We start from the raw sequence: 15163 nt of genomic DNA on the forward strand, positions 1-15163 counted from the left end.
TTACATTTGTAATACAATGTGATTACCAAATTGATAAATTACCTGTTAATGTATCAACTTTTCATAAAAAAACTCTTCTTGCCTGGAAACACAATTTGACCAGCAGTTACTGCATTAGAACAACTAGGATCATGGGCGCGGGAAGGGGGGTGCTAAGGGCGCTGCAGCACCCCCTAGCGGCAGGCAGGCGGTGCGGAGCTCCCCTGTCTGAATTATTATTTTACGGTTATTGCTGCTCCCGCTGTGCATAATCTGTGTAGGGGAGAGTGGGGTAAATGTAGCCATTTTTTAGTTATGCTGTCCTCTAAGCAAGGAGAAATGACACATAGTAAAAATGAAAACACACACCTATAATTCAGGATGTCTCCTATCAATGGCAATGATAAGAATTCATATTTGATCAAGGGCAGTGAAAATATTACTTCTTTAAAAAAATATATATTGTGGCTCAACTTGCCCCAGGTTAGGGGTAAATTTAACCACTGTTCAAACCTGGGCATACCTGTTCAAACCTGGGAATATCTACAACAAATCTTAAAGGTAACTATAAACAATAAATAACAAACCAAATACAAGCTTAGTTTTTCAAATATTTTTAATATAAATTTATTAAAAAAAAATTAACATGTTAAAAGGAAAAGTAATCATAAAAATGGTGATACCATTTCATACATCTTACCAATCAAGTCTACAATGAGCTCATATTATCAACTGGGCCTACTTTCATTCATTTCTCCATTGAAAAACTGGCTCAATTTACCCCAAGGCCCATGGTTCACTTTACCCCATAGCCACCATTTTAGAAAAAATAGCCTAACATTAAAATTCAGAGTCATCTTTAGCTTAATGATTCACATGGTTTAATACGCTGCCAACACATCAACATATACAATATATGTGTTTAAATACTTTTTTTTGACATGACAGCCGATATAGCTGACATCTAGAAAAAGTACTTTGACAAGCAAAAAACGTTTTTTTGTAAAAATGTTTACTTACCAGACCACAATGAGTATCTCTCTTTCACAGGCAATGAGAAATGGGTGGAGCTTGCATAATTTCTGGTCACTTGATTACAACTATAAGGCGTTGCCTGGTTACAGGGGGGTGGTTCAACTTACCCCACTGGCTCAACTTACCCCCTTCTCTCCTATATATGCGGTCAAGAGAGTTGCGGTCAATTGGAAGAAGAGCTCCCCCATACCTCACCAGCAGGTAGAATATCTGGGGGTGATGCTCGATGCAGGCAGACTACGTGCCACCTTGACAGAAAGCAGACAGGCATCCCTGCTGCGGGCAGTCTGCAGGCTGTGTCAGGGGGCAACGGTGACAGCTTTGATCATCATGCAGACTTTGGGTCTCATGCCGGCTGCTCACTCTGTAGTGCCACTCGGACTCCTGCATGCACGTCGCATACAGAGGTGGCTTACCGGCCTTCTTTTAGATCTCAAGACACAAACGACGTCTGGTGATCACCCCCCCTCAGTAGAGAGCAACCTCCGATTCTGGGGGTCCCCAGAGAATCTGCGGAGGGGAGCTCCACTGGGGCAAGTGACCTCCTATCACAGTCTTTACAGACGCTTCAGTGACAGGGTGGGGGGGGACGTGCCTAGAGAGAGCTGTAGGTGGTTGCTGGCCTCTGACCTCCTGGAGCTGCAAGCAGTGATGCTGGTCCTACAGCACTTCAAACCCTTAATACAGGGCAAACATGTGAGTGAGGAGCGACAACCGCACCACAGTGGCGTACATCAACAGGCAAGGCGGAGTCCGCTCAATAGCCTTGTTGACCGCGGCAGAGAACCTGTGGTTGTGGGTTTCACAGATCGTGTTGTCTCTAAGGGCCCTGCACATCCCGGGACGGGAGAACGGGGGGGCCGACCTCATGTCAAGAGGTGGACCCCTGCCAGACGAGTGGAGGCTTCACCCGGAGGTGGTGAAGCAGTTCTGGACTCAGTTCGGGAGAGCAGAGGTGGACCTGTTCGCCAATCGGCGCAACAGCCACTGTGCCCTGTGGTTCTCCCTGGCCCGGTGGGACAATCCGCCCTTGGGGGTGGATGCATTTGCACACGAGCCATGGCCAAGGAAGCTGCTTTACGCCTTTCCACCGCTGCACCTTATCCCCCCCCTTCTGGATAGGGTGAGGCAGGAGCAGCTGTCAGTCATCCTAGTGGCCCCAGATCGCCGCCTGGCGCCGTGGTACGCGGGGTAACACAGATGATGGTGGGCCAGCCCTGGGCTATTCCTCAGGTCTGGGGAGCGCTGTCTCAGGAAGCAGGGGCAATAGGGGCGTTACCCACTCTTGGCCAACCTCTCCAGGCTTGGCTCCTGAGAGGGACAGGCTGAGACAGGTGGGGCTGTCTGACAACGTTATTCAGACTATCCAAGCAGCAGGAGCAGAATCCACCACAGCCTGTTACAGGCCAAAGTGGGCGAGATTCCGGCGATGGTGTGAAGGAAGGAGTCTAGAGCCTCTGTCATGCACGCTGGGCTCTATTCTTACCTACTTACAGATACTGGTGGACAGGGGGCTGGCTCATTCCACAATTAACGTGTATGCAGCAACCATTTCGTCCTGCCATGAGGGATTTGGCGGCAGGTCAGCCTTCAGTCAGCCGCTTATGTCGCGGTGTTTGCAGGGGGTCAGGAGACAGCGCCCAGTAGTGCACGCCTCCGCCCCACAGAGGGACCTGCCGTTGGTGCTCGAGGCTCTGGTCACAGAACCATTTGAGCCCCTGGAGCTCTCCTCCCTGAAAGCACTGTCGTGGAAGACAGCATTGCTACTTGCCTTGACTTCAGCCAAGAGAGTGTCAGAGCTGACCGCTCTGTCGGTGCACCCAAGCTGCCTTTTGATCCGGGGCGACACTCATACCGAACCCCTCCTTTACTCCTAAGAGCCTAAGGAGTTTGTTCAGGTCAAGGGCTATTCAGTTAGGTGGCTTTAATCTTCCACCCCATATTGAGGCCAGGGAGGCTAAATTGCACTTCCTCTGCCCAGTGCGTGCGCTAGCATTTTATGTAGAGTGCACGGCTGCCATTAGACACACTGAACAGCTGTTTGTGTGCTTTGGGGATGGTGTGGCTAGAAAAGCTCTCTCCAAGAAGCGCCTAACAGGATGGCTATGCGGGTGCATTACACATGCCTATGCCACTGGGGTCCGTGCGCATTCTACACGGGCTGTGTCAAACAGCCTTATTCACATGTCTGGCTCCTTCTCGTCGTCTGTGCTTGCCGAGGCAACGCATGACTGGTGAGAGGGGGGGTAGCTGTGGGTCAGCAGGTGTCTGACCCCCCCCCCTGGACATAAAGCACTTGTGTTTTCCCATGCTCCTGAGGGACTCGGGAGACATGGTGCGCAATCAGCCCCATACAGGGCTGGAGGCAGGCTGGGAGAGCCTTCCTCACTACTGTCCATGCCCACTCTACACGGAGCGTGTGTGAGTGTGGGGGACGTGGTGCACTTATGTTTTCCCATGCTCCTGAGGGACCTGAGGAACATGGTGCGCGGTAGGCTCCAGACGGAGTCTCCGCACAGATCTTTGCCATGCACACTCTACACGAGGTAAGCGTGTGTGAGTGTGCCTTATTCAAATTGCGGCCCCAACTTCTCTACGGTTACAACCGGATGGGAGGAAGTGGGGATGCAATGGATGTTAGCGAAAAGCCGGTCAGGGACGGTGTGGTGGGTCGATGTTGTTGGATGACAGGGCGTGTATACATCGGGGCTCCTGTGTGAATAACAGGGGGTTACGTATTGTAACCCTAGTCATATAAGCACAGGCGGAGCCCTCTACCTGGGGGCCCTGTCTTTCCTAGTCCGCTCGCTGAAGAGTGTATAGGATAGTGGGCGGCGGGTGTAGCCGCCTTTATATACTGTGGGCCTGCGCGTGCATTCAGGTAGGCTCGCCCCGATTGGCCGGCTACGTTTACGTAAACTCAGTAGGTGAAAGCACGCACAGCATGATAGAGAGTAGTACCCATAGAGTCCAGTAGAGGGCTCCGCCTGTGCTTATATGCCTAGGGTTACAATACGTAACCCCCTGTTGTAGTTCATATTTACTAAAGTGTGATAAAAATAGTTTTAAACAGTTACAGACATTCTGTTCTATAATCTCATAAAATAATAAAACTATAATATTATTGTAAAACAATGCATATTTAAATAATACTATTCTCATATAGACACTCATTTAAAGTTAATTAGTGCAATGTTATGTATTTTGAACAGGCTGCAACCATCAGGGTCGGTCAGATGCAACATCTGACATCTTCCTTTCAAATGTACTTTGTGAACGATATGCAGAGGTGGGAGAAGTACTCAGATCTTGTACTTGAGTAAAAGTAGAAGTACTCAGATCTTGTACTTGAGTAAAAGTAGAAGTACCAGAGTGTAGGAATACTCTGTTACAGTAAAGGTCCTGCAATCAAAATGTTACTCAAGTAAAAGTACAAAAGTATTAGTATACAAATAAACGTAAAGTATTAAAAGTCAAAGTAGTCATTGTGCAGATTGGTCCATTTCAGAATAATATATCTGATATGTTTTATAATGATTGATCATGAAAGTGTTCTCAAAGCTGGTGAAGGTGCAGCTAGTCTGAATGACTTTGTAGACTGCAGGGTAGCTGGTAAATTTACTCCAGGTGGAACTAAAGTCTGATTCAACACTTGATTATATTTCACATCATTCATCCACATCTGTGAAGTAACTAAAGGTGTTCAATACATGTAGTGGAGGAAAAGTAAACAGTTTAACTCTGAATTGTACAGGAGAAGAAGTAGCATACAATGGAAATACTCAAGTAAATTACAACTACCTCAAAATTGTACTCAAGTACAGTACTTAAGTTAATCTACTTAGTTACTTCCCACCGCTGATTATAGTTCCACAGTGCTATAAGCTGATTTAAATAAATGTTACACTCATTGTGACGAATGTATTACAGACATGGGCGTATTGTAACATGTGGTTGTGCTGTTCACCATCAGGGTGTACTTTAGATCTCAAAGTGAAACTCAATGTTCACTCAGCCTTCACTGTTTCTACCAACCTGCAGACTTCAGTCCTTTAGCAAGACCAGACACCTCCAGTGTGTTTCACACACACTGTGTTCCACTGTGTTTCACACACACTTAGAACACACTGTGTTTCACACACACTTCACACACACTGTGTTTCACTATGTTTCACACACACTGTGTTTCACACACACTGTGTTTCACACACACTTAAAACACACTCTCATAGGTTTGATTTATTTTAGAGTAGAAGGGAATATTATACTTTTAATGCCAGACAGTGGTGTAAAGTAACTAAGTAAATCAAGTACTGTACTTAAATACAATGTTGAGGTACTTGTACTTTACTTGAGTATTTACATTTTTCGCTACTTTGTACTTCTACTCCTCTACAGTTCAGAGGTAAATGTTGTACTTTTACTCCACTACATGTATGTAATATCTTTAGTTACTTTGCAGATTTGGATTAATGACGTGAAATATAATAAACTCTTAAATCAGACTTTAGTTACACCTTGCTTTTGAATAAATATAATAAGGACATTTCTCTGAAACGCTCATGATGACCTCACAGTGTCCATGTTTTCAACCTGACCGCTTCAGACCACACTGTTTTAGAGCGGGTGGTATTTCCGATATGAAGCATGAAACTGCTGCAGTTATTTCAGTTTTCTCTCTACTTCTGTCATCAATTTCCGTGGTGCTAATGGTGAGAAAGAGGAAGTGAGAGGGAGCTGCTGAAAGCCCCACAAAGTGTGAGAAGGGGAAGTGCAGAGCTAACTCAACATCAGAAAACAGAGACAACTGAATATTCTCCAAGCTGGTAAGACATCAACTTTATTCTTCACCTTCATTTGGTTCTTTCTGAGGACAGGAAGATCAGCTCTCCTCCTTCTCTTTGGTCTTTATAATATAACAATGTGTTGACGGTATTATCACAGACAGAACTTGTAAAAAATGACTCTAAAATCAATCCAACATGTTCAGTTTTAGAATCGTATGTAAATATTCAGTCACCAAAAATGTAAGTAAATGTTCAGTTCCGACATTCCCTTTATGTATTGTTCTAACAGCAAAGATGGATTCACAATTCATTTCTGAATAAATTCATGTTTGATGTGGTCCCCAGAGGACAACATCATTGATTTGATATTTGGGGAACTTGTAGCATTTCCACAGAAGACCAAACCCTGGGAGGATTTTGGCAACATCAATAATGATTAATGTCATAATGTCGATAATGGTACAATGATATGAAACGCACTCTCTGTGAATAAACTGAGAGGATACACAGGAAGTGAGATGTGTCAGCGTCTCTTTCCTGCAATGTGACCATGTTCACACACACACACACACACACACACACACACACACACACACACACACACACACACACACACACACACACACACACACACACACACACACACACACACACACACACACACACACACACACACACACACACACACACACACACACACACACACACACACACACACACACACACACACACACACACGATAACATGATACTTTGTTCTTATTCGCTGCAGGTCTGATCAGGTTCCAGAATGGCTCAGAACTGCCTCAAGTGTTTGAAGTACATCATGTGTTTCGCCAACTTACTCTGTTTTGTACGTATGTTTGAGACACCCAGCCTCACATCCACACGTCATTATGGTGCAGCACGTCAGGATCTATTTTCATCAAGCAGGGCTGATGTAGCTCAGCTAATACATAGTTATTATAAGTAGCGTAACTATTTGAATTACTTAATCAAAACGATGTCACTTCTAACATTGATTACTTTTCTATCAAATATGTAAACATGGGCAGCTGAATATACAGTTAAAGCAGCTGACATCAGTATTCATCAGTTAACACTGTTAAACCTTTATTACAAGGCCTTTATTTGAACAGAAATGAATGTTGGATTACAGCAGGAGAATACATTTGATATATTATGCACAAAGGAACTTATTTGGTAATAACCCTTTTGTTATCCCTAACATTTTGATGTGATTGTTATTGAATTAATTGTTTTATAACCTGTTACATGTAAGTAGTTTTCCCTCACACTGAAAAAAAGCAATTAACAGAGGTGGGAAGTAACTAAGTACATTTACTCAAGTAGTGTACTTCAGTAAAATGTGTGTGTGTGTGTGTGTGTGTGTGTGTGTGTGTGTGTGTGTGTGTGTGTGTGTGTGTGTGTGTGTGGCAGTTGTGTGGTGTGGCGGTGCTGATCCTCGGGGTGTACATGACGGTGAGCTTCAGGATGGCTGCCCTCACCCCCACCCTGGCCAGCTTCACCGTCTCCAACATGCTGCTGGTCAGCGGCATCGTCATCACCTGCGTGTCCTTCCTCGGCTTCCTTGGAGCTCTGAAGGAGAACCGCTGCCTCCTGCTGACGGTACCCCCCACACACACACACGCACACGCACACACACACACACACACACACACACACACACACACACACACACACACACACACACACACACACACACACACACACACACACACACACACAGCGCAGGTACTTGCTTTCAAGCAGAACAGGGGCAAACAAACTTAGTGGGAGTGTTTATGTGTTCGGTGTAATGACGTAAAACGGCCTGGACAACTTCTGTAGTCCTATTCAGCCACTTGTTAACAACCATCGTTTTTCAGACACGTAAACTCTTCAAGTGGTAAAATGCTAACTCACTTCCTGTTTTTAGGACTCGTTCCTGCACCTCTCTATTAGGAAAAGTGACTTTGAAGTGGACCTATCATGCTATATTTGAATAATATATTGTAGGGCCATACCTATTATAAAACATGTCTGTGAAGGTTTTTTTTCAAAATACCAAACAGATCATGCATTCATTTCGCTCTATTTGCTCTTTTTTAGCCCTGTTTTTGCAAGGGCTGATTCTGTGAGAAGTCTTCTTCGCTGCTTTTGTGGCAGACTACAGCGCCACCTACAGGCCTGGCATATGTACTACAGCATCTCCAGCGCTTTTGAACGGCAACGGCCGTGGCTGTCTCCTCCTGATCTGGGGCCTCATTTATAACGCCATGCGTAGGATTCACGTGGGAAGGTTGCTTACGTAGTAGAAATCCAAAAAATAGGTACAGAAATTTCCCGACATTTTCCGATTCACCAAACATTGCGCACCGGCGAGGAAAGTGCGTACAGCACTTCCTACGCCGGGCCGGTTTCCCTTTATAAATCACAATCGACTCAAAATGCGGTGCAGCTTTTGCGGGCTTCACGTAACGCCCATATTTGCCTATAAATAGTCAAAGAAACGCCCATTCATTCATTCATTCTGACTGACTTTATGAAGAAGATCGCAGGAAATGACGACAGAACAGCTAAAAAAGACATCTCACACCGTGTCAGATGTTGGTTATTTTGGGGAGGTCGAGATAAATCATATTGTTTGGTGGATGCAGTTTGAACCAGAGTAGCAGCATGGAGGTCGGATCGTCACCAAAATAAATAAATAAGTGGTCTGAAAAAGGTTAATGACAAAAAGAATACACATAGCCTTCCTCGGGCAGTGTGTTTGTAACGGGGACAGGAGACACCCCTTGATGAGAAACTGTAAGAAGTGAACGGGGAATCCCTCCGGAGTGGAGTCATGACGACTGGATCTGAATTATGTTTTTGTATTTGGTGGTTTGTGTCCCAGCTGTCGATCAGCTGTGCGCAGCGTCTCCACTGCAGCCTGTGCGTCTCAACCCCCCCGCAGCAACCCTATATCCACCAGTTAAAGGAAATACAACTAATGTGTTGTGTTATATTAGCTGTACAATTTACCACATATGGTGTTCTTAGCTTCCATACCTCCTGTGTTTTACGAGCGACTTATCAAGTCTTGGCAAACGGCATAAAACACGATTAAACATGATAGTGTAGTGCCGAGAGATATGGAGTCAGAGGCGGTGCAAGGAAGGTGCAAGAATAGTTATTTATATTCACAAGCTGCAAAGGACATGTTGTCGGGTCGCAGCCCGGGTCGACAAGAGAGAGAGCCAAGAGGGCACACCTATTTATAGGTAACCCATAACATGTCCGTGTGGGAACAATAACCGCAACTGTAGTTCCAAGTTTGAATTATGTCCCAGTGGTTAAATAGGTGGTCACCACAATAGTATATAAAACCATGCTCGTATCTACAACCTGAAATGCAAAACGGCGTCAGTTTAGACGTAATTCTGTCCTTCTGCCTACCGCATCATTTATGAGAAAACATTTCATAACATTAACACAACATATTCGAGGTGGTTTTAAATAACATATCCGTATTTATTTATTTCTCAAAGTTATGTTTTTGTGTGCACTGAGGAGTCTCAAACAGGCGTTTGTTTAATCATTTTAAGATTGGCTTTAATCAATGTTTGAAAATGAATTCTTCATATATGATAAATGAGAGGTAACATTTTATTTATGCTATTATTTCCACATATTTCTCTCCATTCTTCCTTCTGCCAACGGTGTCGCAGTTTCTCGTCTCTCCCGTTTGTGTGCTTAGTGCGTACGCATGGGTCAGAGTTTGCGTGGAGGACCGCACGTTTTCCCGTCAAGTTAGTATTTTATAAATGGAAACATTGCATAGAAACTGGCGTACGCTATTTTTTGAGCGTATATCCCTTTATAAATGAGGCCCCAGAGCCCTAGAGATACTAATTATTAGAGTATATCTAGGGCTCTGTTCCTGATAAGTGGAGAGTTGCCCATATAGGCGGGGCCGGAGCCGGAGCTCCTCGTTTCTGACGTCAGAGATATTTCAAATCTGTATCGGTCTGTATCAGATCCGTTCCAGCCCCGTTTTTAGAGATTTGGGTATGGAGAAAAAGAGAGAGGGTTGTGTTTTCTGACACTTGGTGAGTTCCCTGACACACCGGGGACACATATTCATGTATAAAAGACGTACAAAAGTGCATTTTGCATGATAGGTCCCTTTTAAGTATACATTATGTGGAGAGGGTCCTTTCACAGTTTTATTTAACACCGCGGCGTTACCTTTATTAAAATGACTTTTGGTTTTTGAAACTAATTTCAAATATTTAAAAACATTATTAATTAATTATTTTAGATCACTTTACAGACATTCTTTGGCCTAATCACACTTTTTAGAATTCATTTTATGTGATTTTATTTTTTGTTTCATTTTATTTTACTTACGTAAAAACATACGTATATGTAATTATACTAAGATAGTAAATGTCAGTCAGTGTTTCCCAAAGTAGGGGCTCCATTTACAACATTTTGTTTGCATTTTAGAATATTATCATTTTATATATAATCATAGTTAAGTGAGCCATATACATCATCCAACTAATTTGCATAATATAGAAAGTAAAATGTAAAAAAAAAAGGTGTTGTGTATTTCAAAGAGTGATCATATTGTGTGACAGTTCTTCCTGCTGCTGTTCTTCCTGATGCTGGTGGAGCTGACGGCAGCCTGCCTGCTGCTCATGTATGAGGGGGAGGTAGGTCCATCACACACTGTGAACATACCACTGATGATGACACACACACAGTCCATGATCTGCAAATCTCACCTCACTGTTCAGATTGCTACAATGGTGAATCACGATCTTACCAAGGGTCTGGAGTTGGCCAAAGGAAAGACTGGAAATATCACCATGAGTGAGTGGGACTATGTCCAGGTTAAGGTGAGAGACCTGCGAGGTGGGAGGTGAATGAATACGAGGTCACCTTGGTCTGTTGATAAAGGACTTTGTCTCTCTGAATGATCTGTTTCAGCTCGACTGCTGTGGAGTCCATAACTGGACGGACTGGGGGGTCAGTGTGCCGGACTCCTGCTGCCCTGACCACTGCGGGACCCCCCCTAAGTACAGAGAGAAGGTAGACCTTCAGCTTCTCCTAACCTCTTTTCCTTAACCTCAGTTAAAAACGTCACAAGGGTAAGGAACAGAGGTGGGAAGTAACTAAGTGCATTTACTCAAGTACTGTACATTTTTTAGATACTTGTACTTGAATTGAGTATTTTCCATCTGATGCTACTTTTTACTTTTTACTACGATACCTTTAGTTACTTAACAGATTTGTATGAATGATGTGAAATATAATCAAGTGTTAAATCAGACTTTAGTTCCACCTGGAGTAAATCCACCAGCTACCCTGCAGTCTACAAAGCCATTCAAACTAGCTGCACCTTCACCAGCTTTGAGAACACTTTAATGATCAATCATTATAAAACATATCATATATATTATTCTGAAATGGACCAATCTGCACAATGACTACTTTTACTTTTGATACTTTCACTATATTTGTTTGGTGCTAATACTTTTCTAATTTTACTTGAGTAACATTTTGAATGCAGGACTTTTACTGTAACAGAGTATTCCAACACTCTTGTACTTCTACTTTTTCTTACAAGATCTGGGTAATTCTTCCTCTTACACATCTTCCACCGTGCATATCACCATTCAAACATACTGAATAAATGAATAGCTTAAGAAACAACACTCAACCCAGTTAACACCTTTAAATGTTGACTTACTTACTTTAAACTTAATTGTACAGTTGTTAACATAAGGTTCATAGTTCAATTGTTTAACTTTGTCGACAAGATTAAGTTGAATGCTTAATAAACTGCGTTTGTCCGTCATGATTAGTTATTTCAATAAGAAACTTTGTTTCTATAGGTAAATACACATCTGAGTTGACAAATATGACATGTGGGGTACCTCAAGGCTCCATCTTGGGGCCTCTTCTCTTTAACATCTACATGCTACCACTGGCTCAGATAATGAAGAACAACAAAATAAGTTACCATAGCTATGCGGATGACACACACATTTACATAACCATTTCACAAGGGGACTATGCTCCAATTCAAACACTGAGTAAGTGCATTGAACAAAATAGTAATGTAGGCCTGTTATATTGAGTGATATATATTATAAACACTGCACAGCTGTTCTCACTGTAACCATCGCGTTGCGATTCAAGCAGTTAATAAAATAATATCCAGGGGATGCATGCAGAGCTGTCAAATAGCAAAACCAAGGTAATGCTATTTTCAAAAGCTAAAAAGACACCAGAGCCTGTTTTAGATATTGTTACTATGCAAGGACAAGTACTCAAAGTGGTTGCATGTTATAAATACCTTGGTATCTAGCTTGATGATTGTCTTACTTTTAAACTTCATGTCAATAACCTGCTTAAAAAGCTGAGGGTTAGGTTAGGTTTCTTTTTCAGAAACAAGTCCTGTTTCTCGCTTGAGGCCAGGAAAAGGCTAGTCACTGTGACCTTTTGACCTGTGCTGGACTATGGTGATTTGTTGTATATGAATGCACCTGCCTATTGCCTGAACAAGTTAGATGCCGCCTATCACAGCGCACTGAGATTTGTCACAAATTGTAAAGCACTTACACATCACTGTACACTGTATACCAAGGCAGGTTTGCCATCACTTACTGTAAAGAGGCTCAGTCATTGGTACACATTTATTTATAAAGCTTTGTTGGGTAAACTCCCGTATTATATCGGCTCTCTGATAACACAGAGAGTTGCAAGCAGCTATTGTCTGAGATCGCATGATGTAGTCTTGTTAGATGTGCCAAGAGCAAGGACTGTCTTAGGTAAGACAGCTTTTATGTGCGCAGCTCCACTTGCTTGGAACAATCTTCAGCAAGAATTGAAACTGAGCAATCTCATTCCTCTGCATGTTTTTAAAGCTAGGCTAAATGAAATGCTCGTTGATACTATGGGCACTTGTAAATGTCTATAACTATGTAAATGTATCCTGTAAATATAATGTATAATGTCCTTTAGTGTTTTATGTTTCATGTGGAACCTATATGCTGCAGGTCTCCCTTGAAAAAGAGATCTATGATCTCAAGGGACCAATCTGATTAAATAGGCTGAGATAAGTCCGGCCGTGCGTCACGACTCTTTGAAACATCACTCTTTGCTGGAAATACATCCGTGGAGGACCTTGGAGGAACCATCAGTGTATCCTCGGTTATAGCTCCTCCAGAGAGCCTCCTCGATGCTCGATCCTCGATGTGCATTTAGAGAAATGAGATGTCCTTCAACATGGCGTGATGAAATTCATTTCCGGGTCACTACCGGAGGACCGAGGAGTCGAGGAGGGGAAATTAGTTAAATGAGAAAGGGCCCTTGCCTTCCCTGAGCAACAGCATGAAGTTAGGCTTGTTTGGACACACTGCAGAGGTCAGGTAAAGTGCCAGATGCCTCACCTTTGCATTTCCCTCTGTCTACAGGGTTGTTTGGTGATGCTGAAGACTTTGTTTGAGGATAATTTCCTCACCACCGGGATCTCTGTCATCATCCTCTGCATTATCGAGGTAAACTGATGGTGGTTATATTTACCATATAAATACTTCCAATTCATACTAAATAAATACACTTGTTTTGTTATCTTCTCCATACAAAATATAAGTAGGTTGTTTATAAGTTGAAAAGTAGGGAATTAGGGAAGGACTGTATAATGAAAGTTCCACTCGGAATGACGAACGCCTTGGGGTGTCGAGTCAGCAGGCTTTCCAACATAAGTGATTTATTTGTAAATTTATGTTCGGTTAATCTAAGATGCAAATGATCTCACAGAAAGATGCTGCTATGTTAGTCTGTTTAGAAGTAAAGAAAGGCTGCAGAGTACGGAAGCTGGTGCTGCCAAGTAGAAATACAACTATTTCCATTTACCACAAGTTGTACTCTTCTTTTTTAAATGTATGGTCAATTGACCTAATTTACACAAAATCAAACCTCATTTCTGAGTTAAAAAAGGAAAACACGTTGAATGATTTTGCTACATTGACCACAGATGCTACACATTTGAAAAAAGAAAAACAACTCTAATGAAGATGATCATAAGTATTTTCTCATGGAAAAACGTAGTATACAATCAAACATGTTATTTTATTAGACTTGTGGTGTGCCAAAATATAATTGAATGCAGCGTTAATAGAATATCCAAATCATCTCAATTTAAAATAGCTTTAAGATAATACAATAAAATCGACTTAATTAATCCCAATTTGGGAAATGTTTTCGTTGCAGCAGCATGTAAAACAAGTATTGCACATAAAAAGAGTATAAAATAAAAAAACATACCACATAAACATCTCAAAATAGTCAACTCACCTATTTGTGACACCATAATATTGGCACCCTTTAGAAAAGGGAACATATGGAATCAAAGTCATTTTTTCTGTTTCAAATGCTACATGAATGTTGAGGTTGTCTCATATAGGAACAGCTCATCAAATGTACACATCTTCTCCCAGATGATCGGCCTTTTACAATTCACCATGTTTCCTCTTGTTGGTCCACAGGTGCTGGGAATGTGTTTCGCCATGACGCTCTTCTGCCACATCAGCAGATCTGGACTGGGCTACAAGTTATAGACTTTACAACTTTGATCTTTTATCACAGTTAATATCCTTTAAGAAATCATGTCTAATCGATGAGGCTGACAAATCTGAAAAGATCAGAAAATAGTTATCTTTTACTAATCTTTGTGTGACGACAAAATATATTTGACCTTAGCATAGAAGAAAATAATGTATCAAGTAGAAATTGGAAGACATTTTTTAAGACATGACCGCAGTGTCCTTTAACAGTGTGAAGCTTTTTAGATGCTTTTCAGTCTGCACTGTGTGCAGGGAGACGACTGTTGCCGTTGGTTTCTCCAGACTTTTCTACATTGTGTCTTTTGAGAATAATTGCAGTATGAAAAAAGAGCTTTTCCTGTAAAATACACAACATATATTCTGTAACTTTCTAACAAAGACTCATCCTGTAATATACCAATAAAGTATTGTTTACAGTATTTACACTGCTCTGCATCCTCCATTTTAACTTCATGCCGTCAGAGGATCAGCATTTCCTGTTCTTGCTCAGTTCTCTGATGTGAATGTACATGTAACCACTTCCTCTTTAGACTCCATCAGTTGGTTCCTCTAAAATAAAAAAAACACCTGAAACTAATTTGAGTTCCTCTTAATCCACTATTTTAAGAATGGAGCACCCTTTAATTTAAATGTAAAGATTGATTGGTTCTTAGTTAAGAAAGCGTGATTGTAATGTTTTCCTTGTATGAGACATAAAACAAACTGACTTGAAAGACAAGCGAAGGTTTTTCAAACAGTT

The 15163-nt window shown here is 42.2% G+C and overlaps 1 protein-coding gene across 1 annotated transcript; it reads left to right on the forward strand.

The window, feature by feature from the left end:
- Nucleotides 1-5733: 5733 nt before the first annotated feature.
- Nucleotides 5734-15001, forward strand: LOC117452439 (leukocyte surface antigen CD53-like). The gene is made up of 8 exons (XM_034091076.2): nt 5734-5840; nt 6573-6653; nt 7241-7429; nt 10429-10503; nt 10588-10689; nt 10781-10882; nt 13273-13356; nt 14347-15001. The coding sequence occupies exons 2-8, from the start codon at nt 6591-6593 to the stop codon at nt 14416-14418; spliced, it is 687 nt and encodes a 228-aa protein (XP_033946967.1). The 5' UTR covers nt 5734-5840; nt 6573-6590; the 3' UTR covers nt 14419-15001.
- The last annotated feature ends 162 nt before the right edge of the window (nt 15002-15163 follow it).

Source organism: Pseudochaenichthys georgianus, chromosome 9 (genome assembly GCF_902827115.2).
Source record: "Pseudochaenichthys georgianus chromosome 9, fPseGeo1.2, whole genome shotgun sequence".
Taxonomy (NCBI): Eukaryota; Metazoa; Chordata; class Actinopteri; order Perciformes; family Channichthyidae; genus Pseudochaenichthys; species Pseudochaenichthys georgianus.

Excerpts from the sequence above, each read along its gene's own strand:
- LOC117452439 (XM_034091076.2), top strand. The coding sequence starts at position 6,591 with ATGGCTCAGAACTGCCTCAAGTGTTTGAAGTACATCATGTGTTTCGCC. Across the intron at positions 7,430-10,428 it reads ACCGCTGCCTCCTGCTGACG|TTCTTCCTGCTGCTGTTCTT; the intron begins GTACCCCCCACA and ends ATTGTGTGACAG. Across the intron at positions 10,504-10,587 it reads TGCTCATGTATGAGGGGGAG|ATTGCTACAATGGTGAATCA; the intron begins GTAGGTCCATCA and ends CTCACTGTTCAG.